Source organism: Crotalus tigris, unplaced genomic scaffold, assembly GCF_016545835.1.
Source record: "Crotalus tigris isolate CLP2741 ecotype Arizona unplaced genomic scaffold, ASM1654583v1 scf7180000024338.4412243, whole genome shotgun sequence".
Lineage (NCBI taxonomy): Eukaryota > Metazoa > Chordata > Lepidosauria > Squamata > Viperidae > Crotalus > Crotalus tigris.
The window spans coordinates 1,334,034-1,358,786 of NW_024100508.1; the positions used below are offsets into that span (position 1 = coordinate 1,334,034).

The 24,753-nt window shown below is 42.3% G+C and overlaps 1 protein-coding gene across 2 annotated transcripts in view; it reads right to left on the reverse strand.

The window, feature by feature from the left end:
* Nucleotides 1-1,423: 1,423 nt before the first annotated feature.
* DYRK1B (dual specificity tyrosine phosphorylation regulated kinase 1B) overlaps nt 1,424-24,753 on the reverse strand; it is a 33,264-nt gene continuing 9,934 nt past the window's right edge. Inside the window, exons 1-11 of one of the 2 annotated variants that reach the window (XM_039325531.1) lie at nt 20,906-21,115; nt 11,625-11,770; nt 11,011-11,130; nt 10,546-10,734; nt 8,431-8,578; nt 7,328-7,614; nt 6,923-7,069; nt 6,497-6,637; nt 5,632-5,935; nt 5,374-5,480; nt 1,424-5,236 (exon numbers count right to left, since the gene is read on the reverse strand). In XM_039325531.1, the coding sequence (XP_039181465.1) occupies nt 4,841-5,236; nt 5,374-5,480; nt 5,632-5,935; nt 6,497-6,637; nt 6,923-7,069; nt 7,328-7,614; nt 8,431-8,578; nt 10,546-10,734; nt 11,011-11,130; nt 11,625-11,770; nt 20,906-20,993 (2,073 nt within the window). In that variant the 5' untranslated portion in view covers nt 20,994-21,115 and the 3' untranslated portion in view covers nt 1,424-4,840. Of the gene's footprint in view, nt 5,237-5,373; nt 5,481-5,631; nt 5,936-6,496; nt 6,638-6,922; nt 7,070-7,327; nt 7,615-8,430; nt 8,579-10,545; nt 10,735-11,010; nt 11,131-11,624; nt 11,771-20,905; nt 21,116-24,753 lie in introns of those variants that run through there. The other variant, XM_039325533.1, reaches the window with a different exon arrangement.

Consider the following 24,753-nt stretch of genomic DNA (forward strand, 5'->3'; position numbering starts at 1 on the left):
GTGTGATCAAAATTCAGGCACTTGGCAACCAGCATGTGGTGCTTGCAGCATCCCAGAGGTCATGTGATCATCCATTTGTGACCTTCCCAGCCAGCTTTCAACAAGCAAAATCAATGGTGAAAGCCAATTTAGCTTAATTACCACGATTCGCTTAACGACTGGTCATTTTTTTTTCACCCTGGCAAAAATGGTTGTAAAATCAGGCACACCTCAATCACTTAGCAACAGAAATTTGCTAAGATGACCCATTTGTGGTCGTAAGTCAAAGGCTACTTGCACATCAACTTGTAACTTCATTGTTGATTAACCAAAGATCTCTGTGTTGTGGGTATGTCAAATAAAAATAGTGTCTATATATTGGGGAAGAAACTGAAAAAGTGCCAGAAATGACACACACATTTAAAGAACAAGGAAGTCCTCACAAGAATCTGTTAGGCTGCTTTGTGTCTATACAAATCAGGTGTCCCCATTAAGGGCAACATTGACTATTTTCGTTCATACCCTCCCAAGAAAAACCATCTCCCAATCCCAAGCAGGCCCAATCCACGCTACTATCACCAGAATAGGGGAAGGGATAGAAATTAATTTGAAGGGAGTTCTCCTCCCTCCTCTGTTCAAAGTGCATGGATGTTAAGAGCACCATTAATTTGGCAGCAGGGATTGATCCCTGCTAAAAACTGATAGGGGGTGAAGGAAAGTCATTTGGCACATCAGATTTCCTCCACCTAGCAATGTGTGTTGGCTTTTCCACTGACTTGCAGAAGAAACTGGGCGATGATGGAATGTCAACTGGGAACACAGCCTTCCAAACTGGCCTAGCTATGGCTATGCTGTATTGAGCTGGATAAATTAAAAGCCATTAGGCTATATTGAGGTTATTAATCCAAGTAGCTCATTATTATGTATTCAGATATTTTTCCGTGTTCCTTTAGTAATGTACATAATCCATTTTCTCAACCTCCAGATGTACATGTAGAGCTGGTGTGAAAAATATTAAAGTTTACCACATTTGAGCTGATTTGGCTCAGGAAGCAAATTGTACAGTTCATGGCTGAGCTTAATGAACTTACTTAAAAGGAGGGAAAGGTGACAGAGGAAGCCATATCTACATCAGGGTGAGCCTATAAGGATACGTGACAGTTGTTCTTATGGGTCTATTGTGAAGACATTAGATTGAACTAGAAAAATGCAGCACACATTGTGTAGAAATTATTAACTGGAAAAGAACATGGGTCAAAAACATGGGGATCAGAGTGTGTGTGTGTGTGTGTGTGTGTGTGTGTGTGTGTGTGTGAAGCTTCTGATTTTGCCATGAAAAACCTGCTTGTGATTAAACTAATTACATTTTCATGTAATATCCTCGCAATGAAAAGAATATTACATTAGCGACCACAGCAATACATCAAGAGTAACGATAGCGGAGTCCAACATGTGGAATTCTGTATTTTCACTGTATATAATCAGACAAGACTAGAAGTTGGAAAGAGAAAATCAAGCTAACCCAATCAAAACAGTAATTATCTCAAACACACACCCTGAAACACCGGGGATGTCACCCATTAGTCAAAATGGTGAATTAAAAATGAAGGGACTTGAGCAGATTAGACATTAATATCCTCAGCAACCCTATATATAGGCTATGATTTGTACAAGCTAGGCAAATTGCAAATTTCCATTTTCTTCCCTATTTGAGGTACAAGATGGTAAAATAGCTCTCCTCAAGAACCAAAAATACGCTATTATTTTTGTTTCCTATCCACCAAAGCAAAATAACAGGTCTCATGGCATAAACCCAGTGGGGATCTACAGTGAAAGACTGACAGGTAGATGGTGTATAACTGGTTAACCCAACATGCTACCCTTAATCCAAATCTAAACAAATCATATTATGACTTAGTACAATGTATGAACCTCTCCTATGTTTTTAGTAATTCCTTGCCTTTAACCACATCAGCCCAGAAGAAACAGCCCTATCACTTTTTAGATCCAAATGGTTTTTAAATACCCATGTCAAGTTTATGCTACAAGTCTTCCTGCTTACCCAAATTAACTTTATAGTGTTAGGGATTGTATTTACAGCAGCTTTTATTCCCCACCACTCTAATTTGATCTTGTTTAAAACCAATCTCCACTGTAATTTTTAAAGTCCCCCAATTAAAACTCGGGCATAAACACTCAGGCCTAATCCAGGTAATTTGCAATTGAACCACTGAAACAGGAAAGTCAACGTTTCCTTTAGTTTCCATACTTTTTCTTAGATTTATATCTAACTGAAATTAACAGTGACTCTTTGCAATAACAACCTTTCCTTGGGTGGGGCAAGTTAAAATTCAAGAAAGTTAAAATTCTACAGAACTGAGAAATCATTTCCTTCCCTTGTGCACCTGCACGGACTACATACTATTGTGGTTTCTCACTTCAGCTTGTAAAATATTAGTTAAATACAGCAAGAACTGTATTTGCAGTTACAGCTACCCTGTGGTAACTAGCATTTCAATTAATTGGTACCAAGATAATCACACATGAGGCAAGTTGCCGAAGATGAAAACTAGTTCCTTCCTTTGTGAATTGTGTGAATTCATTCTGAAGAATATAGAGGGATGAATGACAAGGTGTGAAAATGTGAACTCCATGGTAGGGAGGGAGAGACAACAGGTAGGCAAGCAAGAACACAGAATCCTTTGATGCTCATTTCTAAACATTTATCGTTTAAGGAGGGCTTGCTAGCTAACAATACATTCCCATGTTTAGTTTAATTCTAACTAACGTCAGCTCAGAATCAGCACCCAAAACTGCAGGTCGTGCAACTTTTGTGATGCTTGCTGCTGAGTGGCAGTGCCTGAGGGTTCCGTTTCCAGTAGAAAGTTCTTCGTACAAGTATCAATGAGTGCCAATTTAATTTTTTAATCCATTATGGAATTGTTCTTGAGTACGATTGTGACTTTCTTTCCAGTTAGACTGCCTATAGCTATTGATGTCTCCATAGTCCTCCTCCCTAACTGGGTATCTATGCTACTCCTCCTCTGCGGTAATACGTCTTTCAAATTTCTTTAGCAGCAACCTGTGCAAGGCATATACCTTGTTGTAAATAACACAACAAAGCCTTACCAGTGAGAAAACTTAAAATACCATAAACCTGTGTAGATTGTGAAGTATGCTTTATTTCAGCTTTCTCTAGGTGGCAATGGACACTAGAGAAAAACTGCAAGCGTCCTCATTCCAACCATCCAAAATCTAAGGAGCTGCCTCCTCATTTCACCAGGTCTGCTTGCACTTTCAAAGCTAGCCTTTATGGCAGATTTTCAGGAAACTGGATCCTAATATCAAATGTCAAGCTACAACGTACCTGTGTATATGTGTAATGACAGCTAAGCGCAAGGCTAATATTAACAAAGAGTGTGAAACCTGTAGCTCTCTGGATATTGCTAAATTAGAACTGTCATTATCTCTGGACATAATGGCTGAAGCCCATGGGATGGGAACGTCACAAGTTTCTTAACCCTGATCCACTGGAATGAGTTTCTAGACTAAAAAAGGCTGTGCGCCATAGACAAAAGCCACATTCAACCACTTGATATTTTCACTGAGGCATCACCTTTGGTCTGACTTTAGCCAGGCCTGGAACTATGTGTCCTGCACTAGAGAACAAAGAGAACATCTCGTTCCAGAGCAATCTGCTGGTGCTACAATACTAACACAAAACATCTCTAACTCTGGTCAGACACTAGCACTTTTCTTGACTGCATAGTATGATAGCACTAAGCACCTGGTGAGTAACAAGAAGCAAGTGGAAAGTGGAGACATGTTCTCCAAGAGACCTTTGGCCTTGGTGCATCGGTTTCTTGCCTATCCAACAGGGAAAGGGAGGGAATGGGAGGGGGAGGGGGGGAATACCCATATGAAGTTAATATATTGGTGCATGCTTGGGTGCTAAGGTTAAGGACCAATCTCAAGTGACAATGAATAGTGATATCGGGTCACATCCCTCATTCTCTGCACAGCTTCCAAACTTCCTATTCAAGAAAGCAGAATCAGACGACTGTGCAAAGATGCAAGAGCTCAAGTAAGGCAGAGTTAACAGTTCACAGCCATGGTCCAGCTCAGGTCCCACTTTGCCACCTTTCCTAAGGTAGCCTGGCACGTGTGGTTCCACCCAAGGATGTCAGAGCACAGACCTAGGCACTATCCCCTGGCATACACATAACAAGAGGCAGGTCCAAGATGGCTGTGCATGAGTCAGCATAAACATTCGCTGGTTGGGGCAACCCTTTATTTCCAAGCAGGGAGGGAGTTTTAGCAGCAATTCCCATGGGACCACACAGGCCACCAAGCCCATCAGTCCATGTAGTGCACAGGAGTCTGTCTGTCCGTCCAAGCACAGAATGTTGAAATCTCTCGCACCAGGGAAGGGAATGGCTGGCAGGCCACATGTCGCTGAGTGAATCAAGAGGGGCTGTGGCCAGGAAGGACCGCATGTCAGAGAAAGCACTGACTGAAAAGGGGGAAGGCAGCATCCAGTTTGCAAGGGCAGCAGGATGCTGGCTCCACATGCTTCCCCCTCTCAAATTCCCCCCTCCCTCCCTTGTTCCCACCCAGTTATGCTTACCACTGGCAGCAGGGTCCTGGGTAGTAGCAGGACCTGGTCTCCAGACTGGCCATAGCCAGGCAACTGACCCATCCCACCCCAAGTCCTGGCCCACTCAGATTCTCGCATGTGGAGAAGTGCTCTACGGGCACTAGTTCCCTGCCCTACAGTTAGTCCCGGCCCGTCCAGGCTCTGGTGCAACAAAGGAGTGCTCTCGCTGGGCACCGGCTCCTAGCCTGCCGGGCCAGTCCATCATCAGGAGCTGGCAGCTGTGCCCTGGGGCACACAGACGCCCATCAGTGCAGTCTCGTCAGTGTCTCGGTGCCCACGGCCACGAAGTGGGTAGTTGAGGCCAAGTCCCTCAGGGCGTGAGCCGCCAGCAGTCCTAGTCCGGAAGGCCGAGGCGCCCAAGTGCAAGCCAGAGGAGCCCAGCCCAGTGGGGTTGCAGTCCAGATGGCGAGGGCCCAGAGACACCTCCATGGCCTCCGGGAGTGGAGGAGATAGCGGGAGAGGAGGGCGCTGGTACGGAGGGTGCCCGCTCGGGGGGAAACATGGCATGGCCTGACTAGGTGTGGGCTTATGAGGTAAGATGTGAGGAATACCCTCGTTGTCACCGCTGGCCCAGAGACGCATCTGCTGCTGAGGAAGCGCCTACAGGAAAACAAGAGAAAACAGGGATAATTATAGAATGGATGGACACAGGAAGGGGGTAGCGTCGTTACTTTTAGAGCTAGGGTTTTAGAGAAGACCTGCAACCCTAAATGGCTGGGGCTTGATATCTAACATACCTGGGGACTCTGCATCTCACAGTCAGCATGCACTGTGCCCATGTTGCTGTAGTAACGATTGCTGTAGCGGTAACCACGGTTGTCATTGGAAGAACCACTGGAACCACCTGTGGGAAGACAGAACAGAGGAGAAAAGGATACTCATCAGATGGAGTAGTATGAACTCTCCGAGCTGAAGATGGAATAGGAGTGCTGGGAACATAAGGAGAGGAGGAGAGCTAGAAAGAAGGGGAGGGGAAGGGAATGAGGGATACATACCCGAACTGGACACAGAACTGGTGGTGCTGGTGGAGTGGCTATGCTCTGTTCCCAGGCTTGGTGAGGTGCTGGCACTCGTATTGGTGCCCTCATCAGCAGTTTTCTTGAAAAAGTTATGCTGCAGGGCATAGAAGGGAGTGATGCGGCTACGGGGTTCATAGTCCAGCATGCGCAGCACTAAATCCTTGAACTTCAGGTAGTCGGAAGGCGAATGGCCCTGCTCTCCTGCACGGCGTCCGCCTGGGCCACCACTCTCTACCCCTAATACTTCATGCAGCCGCCGTGTCCCTGGAACCTTGTAGTCCTAAAAGACATCAAGCAGCAGGAAAATTAATTGGAAGTTGGAGATAATATACAATATTCATTACTGTACAGAATCAAAATATTTTCCTTTAATGTAAGTTCCACCAGAAATAACATCCTTGTCTCCTTCAAGCAAAAGGCTTAACATGACCCTAAAAGCCAACCCAAAGAACAGCAGGATGGCTGTCTGAAGTTGTTTCCCACACCCACTTTTGCAGACAAAAAGTCTGAAGGAAAAAGAAAGACCAGAATGTGAGCAGAAAGAGAAAAGAGGATTTAATCAGCAACTGTCCATGTATTTTTATCTCCTTACTTTAGAAAAGTGCTCCACAGGAAACATGCTAGAATGAAGAATTTCATCATGAAAACCCATTTTTTAACAGGATATATTAGAGCAGCCTTACAAATATTATCATCATCATCCTCACTTCAGATGCATTTTAAGGCACGGATATAACATAGTAGGTAGACCTTTAGTGCAGTTATCTACTTTTTCTTGAAAGGCAGCAGAAGTAGGAATCAGAAGAAACCCCAAGATCCATGAGTCATGCAGAGTTATTACCTTCCTGCCATCTTTGCCCCGCCGGAGGACCCAGCCCCCTTCGGGCAGCTTCTCAAAGTATTTCCGAGCCTTGGGAGCCTGCTCCAACATGTGAGGTGGTGGCAGTCCCAGCACCTCCACAATCCGGCTCATTTGATCCGCCTGCCAAGAGAAGAAAGGGGAGCACAGGATCAGGGGCAGGCGGTAACAGCCACAACCTTGCAGACCTTCTCCCCCGATATGCATTTCTGATGACCTCTGGAATCCATCTATATACTGGTCAGAAAACTGGTCAGGGTGCTCAGACACATCCATTATTTTTCACTCAAAACAACCTAGGTTTCGCCAAGTTTGGCTAAGCTCTCTGACTAGGACTGGTAGCCCTCCCGACACAGTTTCAATTCCAGTGGCTGTGAGTTGTTCTTTGAAATGTAAAGACCACTTTACCTCATTGGCACCACTGAAGAGGGGCTCTCCTGTATGCATCTCCACTAGAATACAGCCTAAAGACCACATGTCGATTGCCAGGTCATAAGGCATGCCTAGCAGCACTTCGGGCGAGCGGTAAAATCGGCTCTGGATGTACTGATAGATCTGCAAGGCCAAAGAGAAGAGATGGTCAAACTTCTGTACTGAGAGTATCAGAAAGTCGAGGCAGATGGGATTCCTCTCTGTGGTTCTCTTGTCAAATGGTGACCAAATCAAATGAACTCCCAACTCCCATGCTGAAGATCTGAGAACAAGGGGACTTCTTCAAGCTCAAAAAGTGCCAAGGTGAACCAACAGGAAGGTGTAGGATCAGGCCCTGGGAGACAGTTTCAGAGGGCAGGTTAGAGCTAGAGAGTCACTTACACGCTGGCCCAGCTGGCAGGAGCTGCCAAAGTCCACGATTTTAATGGCACTGCGTTTGGGGTTGCAGAGCAGGATGTTTTCAGGCTTAAGATCACAGTGGATGATGCTGAGTTCAGGTGTTGCCAGGAAGAGCAGTGCAGTACATAGCTGCTGAGCAAACTTGCGAGTGAGATTGAGAGAGACGCCACGGAAGTTGGTGTTACGGAGCAGGTCATAGAGGTTGTAGGACAGCAACTCAAACACCAGGCACAAATGGCTCCGGAACATGAAATGACGCTTCAAGTGCACTGAGGATGTAAAGAGAGCAAACTGGTATGACAACACTGCTAGCCTGCTACAACTCTGTTATTCTTTTGACAGTCGGTCACTGAAAGAACCTGGTTCATAAAATACTGTATTCAGTAATAAATACCATACTACTGACAAATTTTTCTAGAGTAGGGGGTCCCCAAACCCCAGGTCATAAACCGGTACATGTCCGTGGCCTATTAGGAACCAGGCTGCACAGCTGGAGGTGAACAGTAGGTGAGCAAAGCTTCATCTGTATTTGCAGCTGCTCCCCAGTGCTAGCATCACAGTCTCAGCTCCATCTCAGATCATCAGACATTAAGAGTCTCATCGGAGCGCAAACCATATTGTAAATTGTGCATGCGAGGGATCTAGGTTACACACTTCTCCCTCCCTTCCCTCCGGTCCTTGGAAAAATTGTCTTTCACAAAACTGGTCCCTGGGGCCAAAAAATTGGGTACCGCTACTCTAGAGCAGACATGTCAAACTCGCGACATCACGTGACGTCGCGCAACCTATCAGAGCTTTTTCTCCATTGCCGGCAATGGAGTGGGTGTGATTTCCCGATGATACGTCTGGCCCGCGGGCCGGCAGTTTTAACACCCCTGCTCTAGAGTATCATGTCAGTGAAATCCTGTCTTCTTATCAAAAGGCATGCTGTCGGCCACTTCTCTCCATCCTGTCTTTAATTAACTCCTCCAATCCATGGAAACTTCTCCTCAATCTCCAGTCTTGGCTACATCTTATTTAATGTTGCTCAACCAATTCCAGAATCTCTCTCTCCTGTTAGAGACTCTACTCCCATAAACTCTCACCAATGTAGTATTTCATTTCAGTGTCATGCTGGTTCATGAGCTCCAGCAGCCGCAGTTCAATCTGAGCCTGACTTAGAAATGCTTTCTTGTTCTTGATAATCTTGATGGCTACCCATTCCTGAGCCTGTTGATCGTAGGCCTTCACTACCTACAGGGGCAGAAAAAACATAATAAAATTATCTTGTATTTAGCTTATTATTTATTACATTTCTGAAGACCCCAAGTAGCTTACAAATAACAGTATAAAATTGAAGCATAATCAATCAGTATGAATGAAAAGACCTTGAAGTGTCATCATTTGGACCGCAAAATCTTCAGGGATCCCCAAAAGCTCCTCCTAGAGCAGTATTTCTCAACCTCAGCAACTTTAATATGGGTGGACTTCAACTCCCAGAATTCCACAACCAGCATGAGTGCATATCCTGTTAAACTCCTTAGGATTCACTGGCATAAACCTAACTCATATGGTATAATCTTGCAAGATGAGGCTCTATCAACTCAGATGGCCCTGCCCAGATTGTCTCTAACTCTGAGTGAAGTAGGCTGATTTGATCCTTTAAATCAGTGATTCTCAACCTGTGTGGGTCGGGACCCCATTTGGGGTCGAACGACCATTTCACGGGGGTCGCCAAACAACACAGTCTGCCATTTTCCCCCCCTTTTCCTTAGCTGTGCTACTCCCTTTTATTCTATTGGCTTTTGAAAGCCAATAGAATAGACTCTCTTGAATAGAGTCTAATTCTATTGGCTTTCAAAAGCCAATAGGAATTGTCCAGGCTGTCTCTGCCCTGCTGAGCCCGCCAAAAGTCCCATTCTGCAAACAGAGCTGCACCAGTTGAGTAGTCCTCGACTTACGACCGGTTGGGGGTCGCGGCATTAAAAAGGTTGAGAACCACTGCTTTAAATGCTACATGAAGCCCAACAGAAAATCTGGCTTGGTTTTTCCCTAACAGGGCTACTGCTGGATGGCGGTCCACGGATTCAGTTACAGTGAAGAATATCCTTCACTGTTCTTACAGTCCCAGTGTAGACTCGAACTTGAGACTTTACCCATGTTCAGTCACATGTTTTTTGCTTTACACCACAGTTGCTCTATGTGACTCTTAAATCATATAATCTCCCAGAGCTTCTCAATATGCTCTCTTAAGGTGAGCTTACTCAGAAGCAATTCTGTCAACCCTTGCAGCTGCACCCTTTCCCCCCGGGTTTAGCAAATATTCAGTAGTGCTGCCCATTGGAAACCAACAAGAACCATTAGGCACTTGGGATGGGCCAGTCAAACAACTCTTTCCTCAAATAAGTGTGGGGAGCCAAAGAATTCCATAGTAACCAGAGAGTGAGTCTACCCCTAAGCTGCATCTTAGCTGCTTCAAAAACAAAAACAAAATTAAAAAAACTGAACATGTAGCCACTCATATGTATCGGAGCCACAATCTTGAACAAGTCCATGAATGTCATAGTGGTCATGAATTCAGAAGTTGCATCCCCATCTCCCAATGAAGAAAAACTGAAATTCCAGTACCAACACATTTTAGGTAGGAAGGAAGCTGGTGACAGGGAGCCAATGCCGTGTCAATATCCCTAGCTTGTCACTAAAGTCTAAAGCCACAATTCCACCATGTACCATGTTAGTAGTTAACTCTTAGGGAAAACTAACAAGTGAAAGTAATTGCTCATAGAGGAAAACAGTCAAATTTGGGAATTGGAAAAGGAAGCATAGCTTAGGATGAGGCGGAAGTACAAAGCCTAGTCACTTACAGGAGACAGGATCTACAGCCTTACAGAGACAAATAACCAGTCCACGTAATAGAGGACTGTTTTGTGACAGGCAAAAATTCTGTGGGATTTTAAGCAGAATGCTTACACTCCCTCCCTTGGAATGCAAACTGGCTTTATGTAGCATTCAAACCATGGGCTCTACCACTGGCCAGTGGCTCTTTCTTTCTGGCCAGACTGAAGGTAATTTGCTGCTATTTATATTTCAATCTAACGGAAGACGCTATCTGCAGCAAAGGGGGCTTTCCAGCCCACGTTCACAATGGAAATGAGTACAGCTCCACAGAGGGTTACAGATCAGATATAAAATTATTTTCTTCGCTGCCCCCATCCTCTGACCTGTCCAAAGGATCCTTTGCCAATGAGTGAGTCTATCTCATATCGTTCTAGCCAGCGCTCGCCATTGCGGACAATGTAATCATAGTTGTCATCATCATAGCCTTCGTTGTGCACTTTCCGTTCCTTTTTGGTACTTGTGTCCTCAGGTGCCACCTGCAAGGCTCGGCGTTTTTTCTTGGCATAATAGACCTGTCAATTATAGCAAAGATCAGGATGTAACTAAAAATCAATCAACCACCCAATCAAACAAGAAAAGTGTGTATGCACATGTACGCTGTGCTTCTTAAAAAAAATGAAAGTTACTTTTTCTCAGGGCAATGACTGAAGGTCTCAGGTTGTCTACTGAGAGAACATGGAACGGTACTATCAACATATAAAATGAAGGAAAAATGAGTCTGGTATTTATGACATTACTGCTCTTCTTCCTTTCATATTTTAAGCAAAGCTGTCCTCAAAAGAACTTACCTCAGTGATATGCTTGTATGTTTTGATGAGGTCCACAGAGAGCTTGCGCAGTGGGGCTGTGGCAGAGTCCCGAAATGTAAGTGGGATCCTTCTCTGCAGAATGGCCAGGTCTGGCATGATCTATGGAAGAGAAATAATGAAAAGACAACGATTAAATATACTGTAGGTATAATTCCAATGGAACTGCCACTCTTTATTGTGCAGTTCCTTAGGAGAAAAAAGATTCACAAAGAAAAGAATGTGCAGTAATGATGTTAAGATGACCGTATTTTGATTTTGGAATATAGAGCCTGTCACCAAATTTCAGCTTCTTCCAGGGGCTTGACCAATTTTTTCTATCAGTTGGAGGTTATGGCTGATACTATAGAAGCCATTTACTTCCTCTGAAATTTCCATCCATGTTCCTTGGTTTACAGACTGAACTAATGCCTGGATTCTAACAGCAGGTGCTAAAAACCAGCGCGTCAAAACTGCAAGATATGCATGCAGATTTTGGTTGGAATAGCCACAGGTCAAAAGCAGGAAAACTGCTAAGTTTAACTGCATGCTTCCTGAAAAGAAGCTGAATGGGAGATCTCTAAGGAAGGCAGAGTCAGGATTTTCCAGGGAACTACCTGCTGATGCTCAGCCATGGTCTGGATGCTGGAGAAGGGAGCATGGCTGTGCTGGCTCGACATGATTGTCTCAGTAGGAAGAGAGCGGCCCAGAGAGGCAACCTGGCTGCAGGGAGGCAGCTGGCATTGTGGGGTGCTGCTGCCACCTAGAGGACAAAAAAAAAGCCTAGATGAAAAATATTGCAAAACATGGTTGTACTGCCCCAAAATAACATTATGCCTTGATCGCAAAATGAACTCCAGTTTAAGAAGAGAGTCAGGTATCTCTATTACAATTTAGACTGAAGATGTGGCCCAGATATTTGGTTCTATTCCTAGTTTTTCTGTAGGAAAGAAGGAGGGGTGCCAATGGATCTAATTTCCTAAAATAGCCCAGAATGACAATAGAAGTACATCAAATTGTTATCTATATTTCACTATTAAGTACATTTTTAGTAATACCGCAAACCACAAAGTGAGGGTCAAGCACATACAATTCACTATTTTAATGGTCATTATTTCTTAGCATTTTTTTAATTTACCTTGATTCTCTTTATATTTGCCAAACAAGAATAATTTATTTGTGCGGCTTCAAGGTATTGCATTAAGAAATAAATGGCATGTCTTTTATTTTTCAGACTCAGTACTTCTAGAAGTAACTACTGAACAACACCAAATGGAAAACTGAGGGACAAATACGAGATGAATGAAATGTTGGTACTAAGATTTAAACCACAGAAAAAGGGAAAGAGAAAGAAAACGATGGGTACCTCCCAGAACACTTTTAGTACCTCATTCAGTGCAAAGTGGCTTTCAACTATCGATCAATGCAGCCTGGCAGATATGGTGTTAAGACTCTAAGCCCTAAGATTTGGGTTCAAACTCCATGCTCAGTCCCAAAGGTTACTGGGTGACCTTCAGAACAATAACTATCACTCAGTTAATCCTCCTAGAGCAGAAGTGGAGAACTATGGCCCTTTTATGACTTGTGGACTTCAACTCCCAGAATTCCTCAGCCAGCATGGCTGGCTCAGGAATTCTGGGAGTTGAAGTCCACAAATCATAAAAAGGCCATTGTTCCCTACCCCTTTCTTAGAGGTTTGTTAAGAACAGGGGTATCAAACTGCCGGCCCACAGGCCGGATGCGTCATGGCGAAACTGCACCCACCCCATTGCCGGCAATGGGAAAAAAGTTGTGTTACATCACGACATGTCACGTGATGTAGCGAGTTTGACAACCCTGGTTAAGAAGATCAAACAAAGGGAGACCCACTATATAGCCCTCTGAGCAGGGGTCTTCAAACTTTATAACTTGTGGACTTCAACTCCCAGAATTCCTCAGCCAGTATGCACAAGTCATAAAAGGGCCAAGTTTGAAGACCCCTGTCTTAGAGGAAGGACAGGATAGAAATGTAATCAATTTTAGGCTTCGAAAATGAGTTTCTCTTTACCTTTTAGCATCAAGGATACATTCCTGAGGACGTCCTATCTATCACTACTGTAATGGGATTTTGGAAAGGGAGGATTAGAGGATCAAAGGTGCACACAAGAAAAGCAGGAGAAACTAAGGTGGGGCCAAGCTTGAAACACATAAAGGAGGGGCAACAAGTGGAAAACGAGAAGAAGGCATAGAAGAAGGCATTTACATTAATTTTTGGTGAATATCTCTCCTTGAGTACATTTTCTGGTAGGCTGGACCACAGGGATTGAAACAGGTGGGGTTTAGGCAAGAAGCAACATTTTGTCATGCAGCCAAACCAAATTGTGTAGGGCCATGCAAAATGTTGAAGTGGTGACTTATTTCAAATGAGATTCAATTGAATACCCTTCCAAATCAAGCCTATGATCTGAGATGTCTTCAGATAGCTTTGGAGTGATTTGATGGTGATCCAAAGATTCTTTACAGTTTCTGGCTTTTGGAGTTTTAAATATTATTATATTTTTCCTTCCATAAAATGACAAAGCTGAGGAGGAAAGTAGTAGAAGCGACTGATTCTCTGATGGTGACATGAATAGCTGAACTATGCCAACAAACGTCCCACCAAAACAGGTGGCCTGAGAGGGGTGAACCCATTGATCTTTAATAATATTTTTTTAAAAACAGGTTTTTGATGTTTTTATTTCAAAACCAATTCAGGCAAATTCTTTATAGTCTGTTTTCTCATCCCTTCCAGACTGTTTTAAAAGAAGTGAAGGGGGAATAGTTCAAAAATATATTGCAATTAAACCCTGTAAGGTAGCTAGACAAAATTTTGCAGGTTGGTGTCCTCTAAAAGTTCTATCACCACAGCTATTTTCATCCCACTCTGCAAATAAAGTAGCTGAAAAGTTTTAATTCCAAGTTTTAATTTTATTGCTTCTAAACCCTGAATCTTACATGAAAATCAAATCCTGCCATCTTCAAATATTAAATCTTGAGTTCGTATCATATTCTGGTTGTTTTATGCACCCCTACACATTTAAACATTACCGTACTTTCCGGCATATAAGACGACTTTCGAATGTGTTGAAATTGGCGCCGAAGTTGGGGGTCGTCTTATACGCCAGGTCACCTTATACCAGAAAATACGGTAGTTTTATTTATTAAAACAATGAAATACAAAAGAAGAATCAGTATTATGTAGTGATTACACAGTGAAGGGGGAAAAAACTAAAATATCTTAAAATATTTAAATGATCTATATGTAACAATAAATAACAGAAAAACTGATAAAGTATAAATACCTATATAAAATTAAGAGACATTAACTTATCATTAAATCTAAATCATATAGCAATACAAACCCTACAAATAAGATCACATTTTGAATATAGTTAGGTAAAAGAGTTCCCAAGAGTATATGGAGTAATCAGTGTTTTAAATGTTTTTGGCACTGCCTTGAGGTTTTGGACTATCGTTTATTGCTCTTCTCCCACAAGAAATAACTTTTTACTGTCAGTGCAAGAACATATCAATATGAATGTGTGGAATTCACTTTTCCTAATACACAATTATTACAGACAAGGTCCTGATAAAACTCATAATGTGATTTGAAGAAGCAAGTTTTACTAGAAAAGTAATGAACAAGAATTCACTGAATAATCTGGAAGTGCCAAGTCCATCCTTCTTGCTTCTAATTTCAATCTATGTCACATATGATATATATGCTGCCTAATGTCCCAGATGCATTTTCCCCATTACACTGATATAAAGATGAAGGCCAAGGGCTCATTCTGAAGCTATTGCAGGATGTTTATGATCTGGCAAGTCACCCATATTCCCTGTGCAAAGAGGCAGTATCTCCCCTCAGCTGGAAGAGCTATTCTAGCTATCAGCCTCAGCACCAATCATAGTGGCTAGGGGAACTTGAATAGAATTGACCATTTATTTTCACTAGATCAATCTAAAACAGGGCTTTTCAACCGGTGGTACGCATACCACTTGCGGTACATTAACGAGTGGCAGGTGGTACACAGCCCTGCTAGCCAAGTGTACTGGGGGAGGGAAAGAGCCAGCGCAGGCAAGGACTTACTGTGAGAGAGTCCTCTGGAGCTGCAAAGTGGCTGAGGCTGAGCCTCACCCCAGGCTCACTTCTGGCTCACCTTCCCCCAGGAAAGGGGGAGGAGGGGGCGGAGACAGGAGAGGCTATAAAAGGAGGCAGTTTGGGTGGGAGAGGGGGAAAAAAAGAAGCAGTCTCGGGAGGATGTGGAGTCAGCTCTAGCTGCACTGAAGGGGAAGAAGGAGGAGGAGGAGGAGGAGGGGGGGAGAGATCAAGGAGTCCAAGCAGTCCGGCCATGAGCCGATCTACAACTTCTGTGGCAGCCACCTGTGCTGGCAGCAACAAACAGGCAAGAAATGCAGCAGGAGAGGGGTTGCCCTCCAGGAGGAATGAAGAAAGGTAGCATCAGCTGGAGGTAAGACACAGAGGGAGGGAGATGGAGAATGGAAGGATTCTTATGTGCTTTTGAAGTTCTGGGATTTGTGCAATGTGGGCTTTGTGTTCTTAAGGAGTGTTTGGCAATTTCTGTTTGGCTGATGTCTATTGTTCTGCTATTGTTAGCTGTAAGTTTTGCTGCAAGGGATTTTGAAGTATTTTTCTCCTGAATGGATTTTGCCTGTAGCATTCCTTTACTTATGAATGGAGCCATTTGGAGAGACTGCCTTAGCAGCCAATACTTACATTTTTTTTCTTCCTTAAGTGCCGGCTGCGCTCCTTAACTTTCCTTTCTAGCCAGTAGATAATTATTAAAGGGGAATGTGCCTTTTTAAGCTAGTTCCCTCAGCAGCTTCACTTTTCTGTCTATTAAGGCTTTTCCTTGTTTGATGACTATACGGAAGAAGGAAAATATGGGGGGGGTTTCCAAATTCTTCCTTCAGGAGGTGAGCATGAGAAAGAGGGAGGCAGGGAAGGAGGGAGGGAGGAAAGGAAGGAAGTCCCGCCTTAGCACTTGGCCACTAGCAGCCCTGCCATTAACTTTGCTTGTCGAAAGGTTGCAAAAAGGGATCATATGACCCTGGAACACTGTAATCATCATAAATGTGAATCAGTTGCCAAGCATCCAAATATAAATCACATGACCATGGGTATGCTGCAATGATCATAAGTGTGAAAAATGGTCATAAGTCATTTCAGTGCAATTGCGACTTTCAACAGGTTTTTTGTTTTTTTGGTCAACAAGTTTTTGACACCTTGTTAGGTGGTACTCGAATATTGCCATAGCCTAAAAGTGGTGCAGTCGGTGAAAAGGTTGAAAAGCCCTGATTAAAAGATCTGGACATCTTCACATGGTTCATGCCTCAAATGTAATAAGGTACAGAATCATTGTAAGTTACAACTAACACTAAGAATATAGGCAAATATTTTGTTCTAAACTAGCTACCTGCTCCAAATGACATTATAGATAATTTCACTCAACTAGTTCTTGGTCAGCCCATGTGATCCAGCAAGAATTCTAGCACTTTGCATATTTGGCTGAGGAAGGCCAGCTCTGATTCTCCCCGCACCCCAGCAATTGCTTGTAATTTTGCACTAATCACAGCATTTTTTTCCAAAGTATTCAAATAATCCCAAAACTTGAAATAACTTAAATTTTGCTCAAATAACTTACCCCCACTTGCATGTTATATTAATAAGGAAATCATGGTGTTTTCTAATAATCTGTAAGTATATATAAATGGTCTTGTCTAATTTTTAACTTCTAGATGAAAAACTTCTGCAGGACCAGACCAGATTACTATTATCAATTCTTTTTTTCAAAGAAAAATATTTTACAGGATACTTTTTTCCAATTACTAATTATGAAAAAAATACAACATGAAAGATTTACTAATATAAGGTATTAATCTAATTATATGCCAAGTGGAATTTTGTGTGTGCAATCTCTCCCTCTCTCTCTCTCCCTCTCCCTCTCTCTCTCTCTCTCTCTCTCTCTCTCTCTCTCTCTCTCTCTCTCTCTCTCTCTCTCTCACACACACACACACACACACATTCTCTGCTAGTCATGAGAAGTGGTAGTGCAGATCACAGAATTCTAGTTTTATATCTACTGGAAATCTGATTTTGACTTCATTTTCTTCATGTTACTCTGTTATAATGGAATATATACAGCCTTGATATGCACAATACCGGTGAAATTAGTTTTATTTATCTGTCACATTTATATATTATCAGAATTCAAAAATTAGTAGAAATATAACCTAACACGACATTAGAAGGCATTACTGTATATTAGTTCTCCTTTACAATAAGACCTGCCCTCTTCACAAGAAACTTTTCTAGACTAAAACTGTAAATCTAAGCTCAAATTTGATTCTTAATGATTCACAATACATTCCAAGGGACCATTGGAAGAAGACATGGGACACAGCTGAGAGAGAAATTAGCTGAATAAGGACACATCAGGAGCAGGAAGTAATTTAGTTGCCATGTGAATAATGTTTCTTTGGAAGCTGAGCTAGATTTGTAACACTTCTAAGCCAGCATTGTCTATGTTGATTCAAAGGTAATTCTCTTGAGCTTTTAAGAGATGTTTTCTTCAGACCTATCATCAAAGACCTTATATTAGAGATGCTAGAACTGAACCCAGGGCATAGTCTGCAAATGATATATAGTGTTACAAAATAATGGCTGTGGTTAATTTCTGCTACTTTGAAGTGAGGATAGTCCAAGAATGGATTCCACGGAGCAATGCTGCAGGAACAAGGATCTCAATGAACACTTTTAGACTCTCTGTCAAGTACCATCCTTCCAATACCTTGATGTCACATAAGCTGTGAAGGATTTTTAATGTATTTCATATATTCATCCTGATGGTGTCCCATCCATGGATTTGAGCCTTTACCGACTTGACCTCAACATGAAAAATATGTGGCTAGACCATCTGCTGCAATTCAAGGAGGCAAGGCTGTTTGTTTAGTTTAAAATGCAGCCTTGCCTTAAGAGTACCCACAAATAGCATAAGCCAGTGACATGTCATATTAGTCAGTAGTCAAAACAGTGGGCTGGAGCTGGCTATCTCTGCACAGCATGTAGGTTCTACACTGTGGGGGAATTAATTATAATGCAATTAATTACAATATATTTAAATCAATGCATTTAAATGTATAGTTGTTTAAATAAATTGGACAAGGATTTGAATCAAATGCTCCCATGTTTCTCAAGATGCCATATTAACATAATATGATACCAAGGGAACAGCAGAACCCACTCAGCACTAAACTAATATTAAGGGAGCCTTCAAAATTAGCACCGAAGTTCTAGGCTATCTCTTAGTTACGTTTGTGATTTCTTTCCATTGAATTTTTTTTTTTTTTTGCTTTTCCTCAAAACAGATAATTTAGATCTGCGCAACTGTTCACTTTGCATATAAAATGCAATTTTATGAGGTTCGATCTTGAGATAGCTCTGTTACTGGTCAAATCTCTTTGTGTGCTATTTTAAAAAAACGTTTAAAATGTGACTGTTTGTTGTGTTTATTTTGTTATACTTTTTTGCTGTTCGCCACTCAGAATCATTCCTTGTAAGATCGGTGGCCAGTTAACTTTGATAAATAAATAAATAGAATTTATTATTACTAAGGATGGTGCCCCAGCAACACTCCAAGTACTAAGTGCTATTCTTAGATGTGGAAGGGATGTTTTAAGAGTGGCTGGAATGGGATACAGTAGCGAACATGTTAAAGAGCTAGCCGTTTCTATTCCTAGCTCTGTTCCACTGAAGCACAAAATCCAGTTCTGTCTTGGCAAGTCCAGCCCAGCTACCTGCAATTCTTAGCAGGACAGCATCTCTATAATGTTAGGCTAGCTACAGCTGCATACTTAGCAGCAGGGCTTTGATACTGCGCTTCTGCCCTGTGCAGACAACTTGAGTTCACAATTCTGGTCAGGCAGAGAAAGCCTGATTCCAACTCAGAAGAGTTTGCTTAACTAAGACAGCCAACTTCTTTTCTCAACTAAAAGTACAGTTAAGTAGATGACAACACAGTCTTTACTAAACATAATGCAGAAAATGATTTATAATTCAGTCCAATCCTAGGGTTAATTGCAAGTCTTTTCCAACAATAAGCTAAAATGTAAATAATATTTTGATCCTCCAGGATGAATATATCTTAATAAAGTTATTTTTTATTAATTGCTATTGATGGTACATCTATGACCATCCATGATTGGCTTTATTATGTACTATGGAATATGGCATTCCAAACAGTACAGATTCTATAACTTAAATAACTGATGATCAAAACCTTTAAATTTTATGGAGGCATTGTCTCTCTACCAGTTATGAGTTGCATCACCCCCATGGATTGTACTCTTGTTTTCTCCCCACTGATACCTCACTCCCTTCATCTTTCACACTTTTACTTAAAAAAAAAAAGGATAGTCACAAGTGAATTCTCAGAAACACAATCTGGATGCACCTGTACTGTTTATTAAGACTTCTGTATCTTGGATTCTATCTAGCAAACCAGGGCTTGAATATGAAATTAATAAATCTAAGAATAATTTAGACCTAGAAGTATTTTATTTTTAGGTCCAGCTCAACAAATGTTCTGCTATTAAACGCAACTGCAAATGGCTTCTTGAGTTTCATATTCCACATGCATTATCTTGCATGTTGAAGCCTATGTCTCGTAGCCCTATAACGGTTTAAGGGCTTTTTGTGTTTGTAAAATAAAAGTTACTCAAATGTTTCCCTTCTTTTCCTTTAGTAAAACAAAGTATCTTTCCATACCTTGAAAGGAGGATGTGAGCTCTTGCATTTAAACAAAGATTTTGTTTCTTTACAACACTTTTCCTCTAAGAAATTATTTATACAATAACATTTTTAAGAAAATACTGCAACTACCTTAACTCAGATCACCTTAACTAAGCAGATCAAACAGGTTTCCATCAGATAAGTGACAAAGATAACCAGCAATATAATATGCAACTCTCATAAAGTTCACTGTTCATTCAGTCTAAATAAAATTCTGCAACTGTGATAAGATTCAAAAACTTCCATATATGGAATATTCCTCTGCTATAACAATAATTATATGCATGATCTTTATGATGCATTGGTGTAGAATTCATCATGTTGAGTCTTAGAAATTCATTCAAACTCAGCCACGTTACTCTTAACTTAGGCATGTAAACCCTAAAGATGTACTGTTATGGTTCATAAGATTTTCATTCTCATTACACTGAAGACAATCTATTCCTTGCATTTCAAGAAACTAGGTCACTTCATCTTCAAGAATAAAAAGGCATCCTAACCTAGATTTTAACTATTAAATAATTTTTAATATCAATTTTACTGTTAATTTTAATCTATGTTTTAAACTTCCTCTCTATATTTTTAATTTCTCTTAACTATCTTGAGTACTTGTCAGAGTAGAAAGGCAGGATATAAATCAAATAAATAAACTAACATTTCAGCTAGACCAGGGGTGTCAAACTGCCGGCCTGTGGGCCAGATGCGTCATGCCGAAACCGTGCCCACACCATTGCTGGCAACGGAAAAAAAGTCACGATACATTCCGCACGTCACGTGACGTTGCGAGTTTGACACTCCTGAGCTAGACTTTCCTCCTCAGAATGCTTCCCGTTTCTCACATTGCTCTTTTATATGGCTTAAAAATATTTTCACATTACAACTTCCTCTCCCATCTATTTCAACTGTAGGACAAAATGCCTTTTCCTTTTCTAAATAATCCACTGTCTTTTTGCCCTATGATCATAAACAACTGTGTACTTCATCCACCATCTCCATATTGACCACTTAGGAGAAGGATATTATTAAATGGCTACGCAGAATCCTTCTGCTACCAGAAACAGGTCTTACCTGTGACCATTTTTCTGTTATAGCAAGTGGAAGGCAGAAAACAGGAAGGCTCTTGCCGGGCCCAATGTGTCTGCAATGTCAGCAGCATTGTACAAGATAGATCTTGGCGATGGAGAGGATCACCATAGAGAAAGACCACTTCTATTCAACCACATACAATCCACTGAGTTGACAGCCAGGCTTTTTGGACAGTACTCACCCAGGTTGTGCCCCTGAGTGAGTCTTAAAGCCACAGTGAGCTAACCCAGAAAGCAGTGCTACACAGCTGTCATTGCAAAGGCTATGGAAGGTCAGTGGGCTTGGAATGCTCTTTTGCCTGGATCAAAGCAAACAGCTGGTTGCATGCCATGGCCAAGTGGAAACTGATCAGAGGAACAGCTGACAAAAGATTTCTAAATGCAGCCCAGAGAAGCCACTAAGGAGAGGATTGAAATGTGCCAATTCTCAACTCCTCTAACAAATGCTTCCTCTAGGCTGCCACTTGCCTCTGTGAGTTTTCCCAATGGTATTCACTTGTTGGAAAAGGCCCGGGCCACAGGATTTTAGGAGACGTATATAAATATAATCACTTATTTTCTGCCAAATTAAAGCATGCTGTTTCAATGTATTTTGACAATGTATTGAGCAAGTTCAGCTTATGTTTTATTCAATAAACCATGGTTAAACAAGACAGTGAGCATTTGTGGTACACTCACTTTTGCACAATTATTTTGCAGCAAACTGCTGCATCCAAATGCACAAACCCTGCAACTTCGCCAAAACCCAGAAAGTTTTCCAGCAACTACAAGTTTAATCTGATTGGTCACACCAGTTCTTTTGCCTCCCATAAAAACAGGGTTGGTAGTTTTACTATCCATGAAAAGACAAATGCTGCTCTTAAGGAATTGTTCGACTTCTCCAGCCCTAAATTTTAATGACTGATCAGTAAAAACACTATTCAAATAATTAGTGTAAAATATCTGCAAAGACGTAAGGCCTTATTAAACTGTAATGTATATGTTTTGGTAAAGACATACTATTGTTACCAATTTATGTATAACCTAACTTCTGAAGAACAGTCTGGCACAGTGGTTCTCAACCTTCCTAACGTCGTGACCCTTTAATACAGTTCCTCATGTTGTGGTCACCCCCAACCATAAAATTATTTTCGTTGCTACTTCATAACTGTAATTTTGCTTAAGAACCATGTTACTAATTTAATCTCTCTCCCCCTTTCTTTCTCTCTCCCTCTCCCCCCCTCTCTCTCCCTCCCTCTTTCTCTCTCCCTTTCTCTCTCTCTCTCTCCTTCTCTCTCCCTTCCTCTTTCTCCCTCTCTCCCTCTCTCCTATCGGGGATCGATTTCGAGATGCGGAGAGAAGGGGAGTGGCCGAGGGCTGCCCGTGTGACCTTGAAGCGGCCACCTTTGGAAGTACCAATGCTGCTCCAGGCAGGCTCGAGCCGGGCAGAGCGGGTGATGGGAGAGGAACGAGCTGATCGCCTTCCCGGGAGCCGGGACTTCGTTGTGGCCTTCCGGCCAACGAGGCCTACAATAACGCCGGGATTGCGCGGTTCCCCAGGAAAGGGACTTCCTGGCCACACTTCTCAGGGGGTGGGGCACCCAGGCGCAGGGCCAATCAGGAGCCCCGCGAGGGGGCAAGCCTGCATAAGAGCCATGCCCTTTCTGTGGGGTGAGGGAGCAAACCAATCGCGGGACGTAGATCCTGAGCTGAGGAGCCGGCGATCGCCTCGAGGTGCCGCCACGGCCCAATGAGACCGTGCTGCGCCTGACAGGCAAGCGCATAATGGCCAATGAGTGTCAGGCGGGGTGGTGGTGCTTGAGAGGTGGCTACTGAGTGTGCGGCACCATTGTGGCTGTCAAGCCCCATGGGCTCGACATTCCTATGACGGAAGGAACCCACGCAGCCGGCCGCCGAAGCATGCAGCCAGCTGCCAGAAATGCCACGCAGGAAGAACAGCTGACGGCAGCCTACCAGATGGTGTGCAGGACTCCGGTGCACCTTAGGATGGCCTGCCGTCGCCTGGTTAGAGCAGCTGGCCTGCTCCGGCGGGGATTCCCTGGCATCACGGAACGTGGTGCGGCAACATCACCAATGGGCGGGGCATCCCGAGGAGACCGCTGACGCCTGGTTGAAGCAGCTGGCTAGCGCTCCATTGTAGCCGGCTCTGCCGCCGGTGGCAGGGATCCCCCACAGTTTGCGGCTTCTGCTGTGGTGCCCGGATCGGTTTCCCAGCATGTGGGTATTGGAATGTTTGATCGGTATCCCGATTGAAAAGCCCTGGGATAGGGGAGCGGTGTCTCAGTTCCTAAGACCATCGGAAATATATATTTACGATGGTCTTAGGTGACCCCTGTGAAAGGGTCATTCGACCCCCAAAGTGGTCGTGACCCACAGATTGAGAACCGTTGGTCTGGCACATAGAAATGACAGAGGCTGTGTCTTGAACATTTCCAAAGTAAAGTTTGCTGGCCACAGCATTGGTGAAACACAATTCCCAAACATAGTCTTTCTTAGCACCTTCTTAAAGGGAGGTAAAACTGAAAAGAAACTTTATAAATAGCAAAAAGAAAAAAGAATGGAGCTGTAGGCCAAATTATATTATCTTCCTGGAATTGTCTGATCTCTCATTTTTCTGCTCTTCAATAAATTGGCTCCATTCTATAGTCCAACACCACCACCATTCCTAAGAAATTAATCTAAGACATATAAGAAAGACCAAGCTTGTGGGAATTCTCCAGGGCAGAGCTCATTGGGAGAAGGCAAATGTGCCCTTATCTTTATATTTCGGTATCACAAGAGAGGCATTGTGTATACATCTGAAAGAGTTAGAATGTGAAATTTAGTTCAAATCTAACGTTGGTGATAATAAAACATCCAATTCTAAATCTGGAAGGGATTCCTTGAAATTTAGTTTCTTGCCTCTGGCAACCTGCTACAATTTTAACATCAACACCAGGTGCCTATTAAACCTCTTTCTTAGAAAGATGAAGAATAAGCCAATAAAATTATATCATTATTAATGGGCATTAAAGATGTGATGATGCTTGATGTTGTTTTAACCCTGTTAAACCAAATACAATTTATTTTCTATCCAACCTTTAATGCATGGGGTAAATTATGTCCCCCCCCCCGGCATCTGAATATTGAAAGAAAGTCCTGCAGTTTTTCCTATCCCAATGACACCTGATTGTCCCTCATATCATTGCTTCTCTATCCTCTATTAATTTCTTCTAGTACATTAACACGTTTATTTTTCAAAATCTAGCATTCAGAACCTCAAATAAGGTCTTACCAATGCTAAGCAAATTAAAGTACATGTTGATATATTCTCTAAAGAGACCAAAGAAAAATGAAATAATTTCTGTAGTTAATACTCAGTGCCACTCTTAAGTATCTGAAGCACGCTCGCCTATTGGGAAAAGAGCCGTCTAGAGAACTTCCAATGAAAAAGATCAGAGTTATATTCCTGGAAGGAATGAAGACTTTTTGGCTTCTTTTTTGCAGTATTTTTTCCCTTAACTTCTGGGTCCCTTAAGGCATTTCTGTAAGTCTTGAGAAGGTACTGTGTTTTTCCTGACAGCTTTCAAAATTGTGTCGTCCATATTTTTGCTATGCCCAAGTACTTGCCACATCTTCTGCTAGTGATTGGAGGAATGGTTTCTAAGTCATCTGGAATCACTGAGATAATATATATACTGCACTGTAAAAGCTCCACCTGAACAGTAAGGAATAGCTGTTAAGAAAGATACTAGGATGGAACCTCATGTTTATTTGAACTAACATTATTTTGCCATCTAAATGGTTTCAGAGATGCTTTCTAGATCAAACTTGCATTTTATACAATCTGAG